The sequence below is a fragment of the Salvelinus fontinalis genome, chromosome 18, assembly GCF_029448725.1.
Source record: "Salvelinus fontinalis isolate EN_2023a chromosome 18, ASM2944872v1, whole genome shotgun sequence".
In the NCBI taxonomy this organism is placed as follows: Eukaryota; Metazoa; Chordata; class Actinopteri; order Salmoniformes; family Salmonidae; genus Salvelinus; species Salvelinus fontinalis.
This window is the reverse complement of record NC_074682.1, coordinates 43,128,778-43,141,741: the sequence shown is the minus strand read 5'-3', so window position 1 is coordinate 43,141,741 and position 12,964 is coordinate 43,128,778. Positions and strand designations below refer to the sequence as shown.

The window sequence follows — 12,964 nt, the reverse complement described above, 5'->3', positions numbered from 1 at the left end:
TAGACTCTCCTAGACAACTAAACCAACATAGACAACGCTAGACACATGCACTCAACACAATCCCATATACTACACCCAACAACCCCTTTACCATAGAATCACCCAAAACCAACAAAACACAAACATTCCCCATGTCACACCCTGACCTAACTAAAATAATAAAGAAAACAAAGAATACTAAGGCCAGGGCGTGACATAACCCCCCCCTTAAGGTGCGAACTCCGAGCGCACCAGCACACAGTCTAGGGGAGGGTCTGGGTGGGCTTCCTTCCACAGTGGCGGCTCCGGCACTGGTCGTGGTCCCCACCCCACCACAGTCACTAACCGCCTCCGTAGCTTCCTCCAAATGACCCCCCTCCACATTAACCCCACTGAATTAAGGGGCAGTTCCGGACTAAGGGGCAGTTCCGGACTAAGGGGCAGCTCCGGACTAAGGGGCAGCTCCGGAATAAGGGGCAGCTCCGGACAAAGGGGCAGCTCCGGACTAAGGGGCAGCTCCGGACTAAGGGGCAGCTCCGGACTAAGGGGCAGTACCAGGATAAGGGAGAGCACCAGGATAAGGGGCAGCACCAGGATAAGGGGCAGCTCCGGACTGAGGAACGGCAGCTCCGGACTGAGGGACTGCAGCTCCGGACTGAGGGACGGCCCATGGCTGGCTGACAGATCTGGCTGCTCATGGCTGGCTGACGGATCTGGCTGCTCATGGCTGGCTGACGGATCTGGCTGCTCATGGCTGGCTGACGGATCTGGCTGCTCATGGCTGGCTGACGGATCTGGCTGCTCATGGCTGGCTGACGGATCTGGCTGCTCATGGCTGGCTGACGGATCTGGCTGCTCATGGCTGGCTGACGGATCTGGCTGCTCATGGCTGGCTGACGGATCTGGCTGCTCATGGCTGGCTGACGGATCTGGCTGCTCATGGCTGGCTGACGGATCTGGCTGCTCATGGCTGGCTGACGGATCTGGCTGCTCATGGCTGGCTGACGGATCTGGCTGCTCATGGCTGGCTGACGGATCTGGCTGCTCATGGCTGGCTGACGGATCTGGCTGCTCATGGCTGGCTGACGGATCTGGCTGCTCATGGCTGGCTGACGGATCTGGCTGCTCATGGCTGGCTGACGGATCTGGCTGCTCATGGCTAGCTGACGGATCTGGCTGCTCATGGCTAACTGACGGATCTGGCTGCTCCTGGCTGGCTGACGGATCTGGCTGCTCCTGGCTGGCTGACGGATCTGGCTGCTCATGGCTGGCTGACGGATCTGGCTGCTCATGGCTGGCTGACGGATCTGGCTGCTCATGGCTGGCTGACGGATCTGGCTGCTCATGGCTGGCTGACGGATCTGGCTGCTCATGGCTGGCTGACGGATCTGGCTGCTCATGGCTGGCTGACGGATCTGGCTGCTCATGGCTGGCTGACGGATCTGGCTGCTCATGGCTGGCTGACGGATCTGGCTGCTCATGGCTAGCTGACGGATCTGGCTGCTCATGGCTGGCTGACGGATCTGGCTGCTCATGGCTGGCTGACGGATCTGGCTGCTCATGGCTGGCTGACAGGTCTGGCTGCTCATGTCTGGCTGGCGGATCTGGCAGATCCTGTCTGGTTGGCGGCTCTGGCAGATCCTGTCTCGTTGGCGGCTCTGGCAGATCCTGTCTCGTTGGCGGCTCTGGCAGATCCTGTCTCGTTGGCGGCTCTGGCAGATCCTGTCTCGTTGGCGGCTCTGGCAGATCCTGTCTGACGAACGGCTCTAGCGGCTCCTGACTGACGAACGGCTCTGACGGCTCGGGACAGACGGGCGGCTCTAACGGCTCGAGGCAGACGGATGGCTCAGATGGCGCTGGTTAGACGGATGGCTCAGATGGCGCTGGGTAGACGGATGGCTCAGATGGCGCTGGGTAGACGGATGGCTCAGATGGCGCTGGGTAGACGGATGGCTCAGATGGCGCTGGGTAGACGGATGGCTCAGATGGCGCTGGGTAGACGGCCAGTTCAGGCATCGCTGTGCAGACGGCAGACTCTGGCCGGCTGAGGCGCACTGTAGGCCTGGTGCGTGGTGCCGGAACTGGTGATACCGGGCTGGGGACACGCATCTCAGGGCTAGTGCGGGGAGAAGGAACAGGGCATACTGGACCCTGGGAGCGCACATTAGGCCTAGTGCGTGGTACCGGAACTGGTGGTACCGGGCTGGGGACACGCATCTCAGGGCTAGTGCGGGGAGCAGCAACAGGACGCACAGGACTCTGGGTACACACAGGAGGCTTGGTGCGTGATTTAGGCACTGGTGGTAAAGGGCTGGAGACACGCACCATAGGGCTAGTGCGTGGAGGAGGCACTGGTTGTACTGGGCTGGGGACTGTCACAGGAGAGTTAGTACATGGGGCTAATATAGGAGGTGCAGGACTAGGGAGGCGTACAGGAGGCCTGGTTCGTGGGACTGTCATTCCCAGACGGTTAGCACGCACATCAGGACGAGCATGGAGAGCTGACTCAGGTAACCTCACATCCCGCACACGCTCTGTCGGGTGGATGTTGTGCCTCACGCACCAACACAGTAGCTCCCTCATTTCACTCTCTTCCAACCTCCCCAATAAATCCTTAACAGTCTCTGCATCATTCCCATTGCTCACCTCCAATATCAGCCCGACTGGCTCAGGTTCCCTCTTAGAGTCCTCACGGGTAGCACGGGAAGTTGACGCAGTTCTCCCATCTGGACTCGCCACACTCCCCATGAGCCCCTCCCCAAGAAATTTTTGGGTATTACTCACGGGTCTCCAGCCTTGCTTCCGTGCTGCCTCCTCATATCGCCTCCTCTCGGCTTTCGCTGCCTCCAGCTCTTCACGAGGGAGGCGATATTCTCCCGGTTGTGCCCACGGCCCCTTACCATCCAGTATCTCCTCCCATGTCCAAGAATCCTGTGTAGGTGGGTCCTGTTGCCGCTTTACATGCCGCTTGGTCCTGTATTGGTGGGTAATTCTGTCACGATCGTTTGGAGGATTGACGGACCAAAACGCAGCATTTGGAAAATACGCCATCTCTTTTATTGATGACGAAGACAAAACGAAACAAAAACACTTACACACTAAACAAAACCATAAACGATCGTGAAGCTAATCAAACGTAGGGCACACACAGGCTACAAACGTATAACATAGACAATTACCCACATCACATGAAAGCCTATGGGTACCCTAAATATGGCTCCCAATCAGAGACAACAGAAATCAGCTGTCTCTAATTGGGAACTCATTCAGGCAACCATAGACTCTCCTAGACAACTAAACCAACATAGACAACGCTAGACACATGCACTCAACACAATCCCATATACTACACCCAACAACCCCTTTACCATAGAATCACCCAAAACCAACAAAACACAAACATTCCCCATGTCACACCCTGACCTAACTAAAATAATAAAGAAAACAAAGAATACTAAGGCCAGGGCGTGACAGCCGGGGTCGGCCGTCATAGTAAATAAGAATTTGTTCTTAACTGACTTGCCTAGTTAAATAAAGGTTAAATTAAAAAAAATAAAAAAATTAAATGATTGAGAACGCTGTGGAGAACGCATACATGCATCACACTGGGCAACCATTCCTTACTCCAGCAGCTGAGCTGAGGGGCAACACACACACATTGAGAGGAAGAGGTATTTTGCATCTACCATACATCTGAGTCAGGGAGATAGAGATAAAGAGAGGAAGAGAGCAGGGTAATTGCCTCCTGCGAGGGCAGAAGGGGATTAGCTGTTAGCTGAGTTAGCAGTGTGTCAGGGGAGGGGAATTACAATGTGATAGAACCTACTAGAAAGGCTTCTAGAATCAATCACTATATTGAAGACATTGTCATTATCTATTATTTATCTTCACACAGGAAATGATATCACCTTCTCTTTTCTTTATCATCATAGCTGTTGTTATTAACTCTTTAATAGGGTGAAAATAATTCAGTATTTAGCAGGGAAGTTCAGAGAACTACAAATGAATCAGCATGCTATGATTGAATGCGAAAATGAGAGGTAGACTGACAGGAAAAAAGAGAACGTCCTGGTTAGAGGGCAGGATATGGGTAACCGCATAAGAGTGCAGGCTATTAACCACAGTGAGGCACTAATCTGTCCTTATAACAACAGTTATAACCCCAGAACCAGAGTGGTGAGCACTTTCTTTCTCTTCACCCTCTTGCTCTCTGTGTGTTCCTCCCTCTCTCCCTCTCTCTTTCTTCAGAGTTCCTGGGTTACACTATGTTGGCATCAAAATGGGCAGTCAGTGCCAGCACTTGGTCTCCAAGCAACCAGACACCTCCAGCTTTATCTGTAGCAGAGGCTGACCTTAAATAAATATATGACCTGTCAGCCACCCAGGCCCAGGACTGTATTTTTACACTGCCAGTACAGCAAAAAACACGCACGTACTGGCAGAAACATTACACAGTAAACTCTCACACATACAATCATGCACTAGTGTGATTGTGTGATGCTTGCATGCACACCACATGCACACAGACCAACAAATATCCACATATTATAATAATATACTGTATATCCAAACCCAGTTTACACCAGGCAAGTCAACAGGAAAGTGTGAAGAATTCTATTAAATTGTTTCCCCTGTGGCTCACAGAACCCAGCGGTGCTCTGGCTGTAGACTGTTGTTTGTCTCCTGGTTACAGTCAGCTACAGTGGCTGAAATAAACACTATATTTTACAGCTGCATGCTCATACTATACTCTGTTCGAGGTGTTATTATATTCTATTATATGCTATTCTATTCTTCTCTTCTGCTCAGCTCCATTCTATCAGAAAATAGAACCATGAGGATCTACTTATGTGTTTGAGTCTGCCTCAGCAGTATTCACAGATACAGTTGAAGTCGGAAGTTTACACACACTTAGGTTGGAGTCATTAAAACTCGTTTTTCAACCATTCCACAAATTTCTTGTGAACAAACTTCAGTTTTGGCAAGTCGGTTAGGATATCTACTTTGTGCATGACACAAGTAATTTTTCCAATAATTGTTTACAGACAGATTATTTCACTTATAACTCACTGTATCACAATTCCAGTGGGACAGAAGTTGCATGTGTCTTTAAACAGCTTGGAAAATTCCAGAAAATTATGTCGTAGCTTTAGAAGCTTCTGATAGGCTAACTGTCATAATTTGAGTCATGTGTACTTGTGGATGTATTTCAAGGCCTACCTTTCAAACTCAGTGCCTCTTTGCTTGACATCATGGGAAAATCAAAAGGAATCAGCCAAGACCTCAGGAAAAAAATTGTAGACCTCCACAAGTCTGGTTCATCCTTGGGAGCAATTTCCAAACGCCTGAAGGAACCACAAACAATAGTACGCAATTATAAACACCATGGGACCACACAGCTGTCATACTGCTCAGGAAGGAGATGCCTTCTGTCTCCTAGAGATGAACGTACTTTGGTGTGAAAAGTGCAAATCAATCCCAGAACAACAACAAATTACCTTCTGAAGATGCTGGATGAAACAGGTACAAAAGTATCTATATCCACAGTAAAACAAGTCCTATATCAACATAACCTGAAAGGCCGCTCAGCAAGGAAGAAGCCACTGCTCCAAAACCGCCACAAAAAAGCCAGACGGTTTGCAACTGCACATGGGGACAAAGATCGTACTTTTTTGAGAAATGTCCTCTGGTCTTATGAAACAAAAATAGAACTGTATGGCCATAATGACCATCATTATGTTTGGAGGAAAAAGGGGGATGCTTGCAAGTCGAAGAACACCATCCCAACCGTGAAGCACAGGGGGTGGCAATATCATCTTGTGGGGGTGCTTTGCTGCAGGAGGGACTGGCGCACTTCACAAAATAGATGGCCTCATGAGGATGGAAAATTATGTGGATATATTGAAGCAACATCTCAAGACATCTGTCAGGAAGATAAAGCTTGGTCGCAAATGGGTCTTTCAAATGGACAATGACCACAAGCATACTTCCAAATTTGTGGCAAAATGGGTTAAGGACAACAAGGTCAAGGTATTGGAGTGGCCATCACAAAGCCCTGACCTGAATCCTATAGAAAATGTGTGGGCAGAACTGAAAAAGTGTGTGCGATCAAGGAGGCCTACAAACCTGACTCAGTTACACCAGCTCTGTCAGGAGGAATGGGCCAAAATTCACCCAACTTATTGTGGGAAGCTTGTGGAAGGCTACCCGAAAGGTTTGATCCAAGTTAAACAATTTAAAGGCAATGCTACCAAATAATAATTGAGTGTATGTAAACTTCTGACCCACTAGGAATGTGATGAAAGAAATAAAAGCTGAAATAAATAATTCTCTCTACTATTATTTTGACATTTCACATTCTTAAAATAAAGTGGTGATCCTAACTGACCTAAGACAGCGCATTTTTACTAGGATTAAATGTCAGAAATTGTGAAAAACTGAGTTTAAATGTATTTGGCTAAGGTGTATGTAAACTTCCGACTTCAAATGTATGTCAGATAAATAAACAGATAAGTCTTCATTTAACTGTCCAGCTGTCCTCTTTCTACCCCCCTCCACCCCAACTCCCCCTTAGCCACGCTAGCCTCGCCCTCAAGTGGGTGCTAACAAGCCAGCAAGCTTAGCTACAGAAGGTAGTGCTACGTATCAACAGCCATTCTCAGCCAATTCAGTAGGAGTTGGAAGCTATGGCAAGCTTGGATTGATTCCTTGCGTCGCGACATTATGGAGGATTTCAATAAAGTTCAGCTTTCTCCAACTTTAGTTCCACCCGGTTCAGCTCCCTCGCCCATGCTCGCAATGCTCAACGGTACCCCCGCCCATTCCGCTTCTCTCGCTATCCTTCCATTAAAAGTGAACGGCTTCCGATGTTTCATCGCGTGATACCAATTGCTAAATTAAATGGGGTATAAGTGGTGTAATATATTATGTAAATAACCCATATTCTCTGAAGACCTCCCATTCTGTCCATACTCAGAGCTGAGATATCACATTGGCTGGCAGAGCAGTGATTGACATGTACAGGGCCAATCAGTTGACAGACCACTTCATTTAAACATGCCCAAGACTCACCCTTTAGTAGTCTTCATCACATGATGTGACCTCGCTAAGAAGAAGTTGTACCTTGATGACCACAGCGAAAGCCAAACATGTATGTGCTTCAGTTTGGGGTTTGTTATGCAGACTAATATAATAATATATGCGACTAGATCAGTCAGACAGCCAACCGTGTCCATTCCTCCCTTCATAAGGTCAAAACGTCCTCCTACCCTCTGCCAGTAAAAAGCCTTCTCCAGTACTTTCTATACTTTTTAGCCAGCAGTTCTGAAGTAGTGTTCACGAGCTATCATTGCTCTCTCTTTCTCTACCTTGTGTGCATCATTTGCCCCTTGCTAGCTGTCACTCATATGGCGAGGGGCTGAAGCTCATTGGTTGAACTCAAATTGCTAGGGGGCTGGCCCACATGGGGGAAGATTTAGTGATAATGGTGCAGCACAGCTTCTAAAAAAACAGTTTCTTTTCAAACTAGGGATTTCATGGCTAATTGAGGTAAGACAGTAATTCGGCTCATATATTATGCATGTATGAAGAACACATTGACACATCCAGCCCAAAGTAGGAGGTTTAATAAAGACTTAGTAGTCGCAAAAGTTCTGGAGCATGTCTTAACATGACTAGCAAAATGCTGAAGACTGATTCCTTATTGTCTTTGACGGGACTGGGACTAAGGTGAGTAGAGGGTGGAGGAGGTAGCATAAACACATTACAGTACAGCTACTGGCACAAGCAAGGCAAGTGTTGTCTGTAGCCTACAGGTGGAACAGAACTCAGTGCCTCAACATTCTGTTTCTGAGTCCATACTGCAGAACTAAGACGTTCCATTATATTGACGAGATACTCCATTGGCTGCTCTAACAATGAAAAGAAATGTCTTCAAAAATGGAAGGCAGTCGGGAGGAAACAAAATCAGGTGGGACCATTCTAGCAAATGAGAGGGCAGATATGCGTGTGAACAACCACAATGGTCCTTGCAATGCAGTATCCTTGGGACATCCCCACCCCATTGAAGTTTAAATTTAAAAAGGTTAAGGTACGAGTTAGAGGTAGGTTCAGGTAAGGGTTATGGTTAGGATAGGGGTTAAGGTTAGGATATCAGTACACTCGTAACAACTTAAAAACAACATAAAAAAAATATATTCGACCAAATAAAGCTCACGTAGCAAATAAGCCATTCGATTTTTCGTTGACCAAATTCGACACTCATTGACCTCCATACTAAAACTCCTTGCTTGGTTACTGGAAAAACCACCACCTGCTGGAGAATACAGATTTTCAGTTATCCCTCTCACTTTGCCTCTTCCTCTCTCTGCAGAATCAGATAGAATCAATATGTTCAGGAGTTTTGGTCTGACGACCATGGACCGGTCAGCTGACCCAAAATAAATTGGTGTGAATCAAAACAGTTTCTCCTCACCTGAACAATGTCCAGCACCATGCCCGCCGCCACCGTCCCGAACCCGGCCAGCAGGAACGGCAAGACCACCTGGAGGCCGATGGAGAAGGAGGTCTCTTTTAACGGCGCTGGTGGCTCTGGGCTCTGGTCAGTGCTTATGTCGTCGCTCTCGTTGCTCTGGCTGGCATTCTCCAGGAGAGCGTCCTCCTCGCGCTGGCCCTTGGCATTCACCCTGCAGTCTATCACCACTATCTCCCGGCCTTCATCTCCCGGTTCACCAGACCTGTCCGTGAAGGATGTCACTTCCGTGAGCTCATACTCGCCCCTCTCCTCCGGTCTCATCTCCTCCGGTCTCATCTCCTCCGGTCTCATCTCCTCGGGGTCATCTGTGAGGATGGCCGGGTGAACAGAGCCGTTGGAGTGGAGGTACACCGGTGGCACCACTTTCTTCATTTCTATCACCCCGGATGACATGTCGGTGTCCAGCGGTTTGTCTTGCGCTTTCGACCAAAGTACCATGCGGAAGCGTTTGGGGACAGTAGACTGAATTACAAATATAGGCTATGGTAAAAAGGTGTGGGATGGTTGGTTTAGATTTCCCTTGATCGGTTTTTAATAACCTGATCTCACAAATGAATTTATCCCATTAAAGAATACTGGTGAGTGGCACTCAGCTGTGGTCATGAACGCAAAACTAAGTCGTAGAAAACGTTTTGAAAGCGCAAATAAGCTCCTGCAAAGGCAGGTGTGAGTAGCTGCTCTCCCCCAGGCCTGTGTGAGAATTTGCCGGTGCTTCGGGAGAAGCTGGAGTATGTCCTCCATTCACTGCGTAGGCACGGTAGGCAGATGTATAGAAGAATGAAACATAATTATATATTTTTTAAAAGAGAGCAAAAACAAACAAACTAATGTTTATCTGGTCAACAACGACTGGTAACCAACAAGTCTTGAAAAGTTGGTATGAAAAAGTACATGAAGTATTGCAGGTCCAGCTAGTAGCCTGAAGTTATTTTCATAAAGTCATCCAAGAGCGCAGGCCAGTCCTGCACGCGCTCTGACCGTCCTTTCAGACTAGCTCGCGCCAGACGGTGTCCTGGGCTGGGAAGGTCTCACCTTTCACCAAGTGGCTATTTCATGAGGAGTATTTAAAGGTCTGCAGCACAAGGATAGAGTTACGGAGCAGCACTACAGGAGAACACTTCCCCTCAGCGCTCTGGCTGCTGTTTACCTAAAAGAGAAGAAAAGAATAATAACTTTTAAGAATAGGCTATATGTTCTGTCTCTTTCACAGGGAACATCTCATCAGCTTTCAGCTTTTTCTGTAGCCAAGCTTATAAATGCGCATTATTGAGCACAAATGGCTGTCATGGAATGGACATGGCAATACTGGATTTATTTGGTATAGGCACTGGTTGGAATACTTATGTTTATGATATCCTACTAAATGATGAGACATACATTTTTGGGGTTATTTGCCTAAGTATGTTATTCTCAAACACATTATGTCCATCAAGGGAAAGTATATAGCCACAGTGTTACCTAATTCCACAATGGCATCCTTTCTTGACATTATCATGTTATATGGATAGACCAGGGCTCTCCAAACCTGTTCCTGGAGAGCTACCCTCCTGTCGGTTTTATCCAAGACCAAGTGTAAATAATCTGATTCAGTTTATGAACCAGCTAATTATTAGAATCAGGTGTTCTAGAATAGGGTTGGAGTGAAAATCTACAAGACGGTAGCGCTCCAGAAACAGAAGCTGAGTTGAGGAAGGGGTAGGATGTTACCCGTTAAAAAAGCAGCGTGTTGCGCCAACAACCCTCCACGCTATCCTCGGACTATGTTTGGCGTTATGAAGCGGGGTCACCTATGGAAGCGTTTACAAACGGTTTCATACAGCGCCAAACATCTAAATTCCTCTGGCCGGCTACAAATAATTATCCAATAGCCGAGGTGTAGGCTACATTCTCAAATGCTGATTCTCCCCCCGCATGTTACGACGTCAGATACTCTCCTGCGTTAGTGCGCATTTTGGTTTCCCCCCTGGTCCCGAAACAATCCTCTATTTAGTAGTCAAGACCAATACCCCGCCGCCCAACACCGCAAGGCGTAAATTAGTACAAGCTTGGTCGTGGATGAATAGGGGGAAGGAACCCTTCTGTGAGTTTGTGATAATGCCGACACGACCGTTGAATTAAATTATAAATCGTGGGGATTTTTTGTTCTCCAAATATAGCCAGCCCCCCACATGTAGCCCAGCTATGTATAATGAAATAATTCAGGCAATTTACGTAACAGGTAGACTAGTAATAAAATAACGGTAACATGAGGCAGGGATTATTCTCTAAAGTGGCAATGACAAAAAACAACGATTCCCTTCTTCACAGAGAAAGAGGGGCGGAATAGAAAGAGCAGCGAGGAATACAATAGGAAAATAGCCTGAAGTGAAAAGCATCCCCCCGTCCAATATGTCTGGATCGATACCAGCAGATCAGGTATAACAGACAGTTCTTTACCTAAAACGCAGAGGTCCACAGAGGAGACGAGAGAACAGACACAGAACAGAGCGCACTGCTGAACGCCTCAAAACGGTTTTCTCATATCCTGCACTCCGTTATAATCTGTGCTGCAGCCTAATGCGTGTGTGCCGGTATGCATGCCTTGTGTACGGTAACGGCCCGTACCTGGTTTAATCGTTAACCCCACACGGTTAAGGCTGTCACTTCCGACCCGTCACATTGTCCCATTTAGAACCCCGCGAGCCGCTACATACGCATAAAGCAATCTCATGGCATAGGAAGTCACAAGGCTGGTCCACCAGAGATGACGTGAGCGCGTGCGCGTGATAGCCCCCTGTGATTAGTCACGGTTGAGCGCTGCGCGGTGCAGCCAGCCGCATTTATGTCCGATAAGCACGCGCGTGAATTGAACTGTCCCAGCTCTCTCTCAATTCAATTCAATTCAATTCAATTGACTTTATTGACATGGTAGGTTCGTTATTACTTACATTGTCAAAGTATACATATCGAAAAATAAAAATCAAATATATATGTAAATATATACAAAATATATATATATTTATATCTCTCTCTGTCTCTCTCTCTCTGTCTCTCTCTCTCTCTCTCTGTGTGTGTGTGTGTGTGTGTGTGTGTGTGTGTGTGTGTGTGTGTGTGTGTGTGTGTGTGTGTGTGTGTGTGTGTGTGTGTGTGTGTGTGTGTGTGTGTGTGTGTGTGTGTGTGTTGAAATGCGTGCCCATGACGTGGCATAGGCCAGCTACAGTGCCCCTACTTATTTAGGCTACCAGACTGGAAAATTAATTGGATTTTAATTGAATGATATCAGAGTTGTGATGGTTATAGCCTGGATTCTTCAGTGTAGCTGAAGTGGACTTTCAGGTAACTCATTCACCAATAAGTCCTTATATAACTGTATTGCTTATCACATCACCCCACCATGCTCATTCAGAAGCACACTTAGCCATGCAGGTTGAGGATGATATTCTTATAGCCTTAATTAAAGCCTTACATTTTGTATGTATGTATTAATTTGTGGATGTCCTTCAGCCATTTCCTATGATATGTTATGAATTACAAGTCATATGATATGTTACAGATTTGTGAAATGTGCGATTTGTACTAATTTGAAAAACATACTATATGTTACGAATTTGCAAAAAATATATGTTATGAATTTTTTTTAACTAGGTGGCTAAAGTTAGCTAGCTGGCTAACGTTAGCTAGGCTAGGGATTAGGGCTAGGAGTTAGGGTTACATTTATGAGTTAGGTTAAAGGGTTAAGGTAAGGGTTAGGGGAAAGGTTAGCTAAAGGGGTTAAGGTTAGGGTTAGGGAAAGGCTTAGCTAAAAGAGTTATGGTTAGGGTAGTTGCTAAGAAGTAGTAAGTAGTTGAAAAGTTGCTAATTAGCTAAAATGCTAAAGTTGTACGTGTTGACATTCGAACTCACAACCTTTGGGTTGCTAGACGTTCGCATCATACGCCCACCTCGGCCAACTACCCTACTTCTGTTTTTGCTATAAGTAACCATCTGTCTCATATAACCATACCAAATGGAATATATCATTCTAATTTGAGTGTTCCGGATTTACTTTTACTATGTTAGTTCGAGTCTATGAGAACAGGCTGAGCATAGTGCAGCAACTTTTGGGAAGCGCAGTTGCCCCAAACTGATTGAAGACATTGGTTATGTTTTTCTGATCATAGATCTGTGTAGCAGACAGTGTGTAATCCCATTGGTAGGGTTTGATTTCTGTATAAACAAGTTGAAGATGGGAAACCGTGTGTGAGAGAGAGACTATACATCGGCCTAAACATCAGCGCCACAGGTAACTTCCACAAAGCTGTGAATTATCTGAGAGACAAGGCAAGAAGGGCCTTCTATGCCATCAAAAGGAATATACAATTTGACATACCAATTAGGATCCCATTGCCCTTTATGGTTGTGAGGTCTAGGGTGCAACAGCCAAGAATTCACAAAATGGGACAAACACCAAATTGAGACTCTGCATGCAGAATT

The 12,964-nt window shown here is 46.8% G+C and overlaps 1 protein-coding gene across 4 annotated transcripts in view; it reads right to left on the bottom strand.

Moving 5' to 3' along the window:
* LOC129815594 (solute carrier family 41 member 1-like) overlaps positions 1 to 11,278 on the bottom strand; it is a 58,143-nt gene extending 46,865 nt beyond the window's left edge. For 2 of the 4 annotated variants that reach the window (XM_055869548.1, XM_055869552.1), the window contains exons 1-2: positions 11,117 to 11,278; positions 8,453 to 9,659 (exon numbers count right to left, since the gene is read on the bottom strand). In XM_055869548.1, coding sequence (XP_055725523.1) covers positions 8,453 to 8,950 — 498 coding nt within the window. In that variant the 5' untranslated portion in view covers positions 8,951 to 9,659; positions 11,117 to 11,278. Of the gene's footprint in view, positions 1 to 8,452; positions 9,660 to 10,219; positions 10,853 to 10,948 lie in introns of those variants that run through there. The other 2 variants (XM_055869549.1, XM_055869551.1) reach the window with 2 other exon arrangements.
* Between the last annotated feature and the right edge of the window lie 1,686 nt (positions 11,279 to 12,964).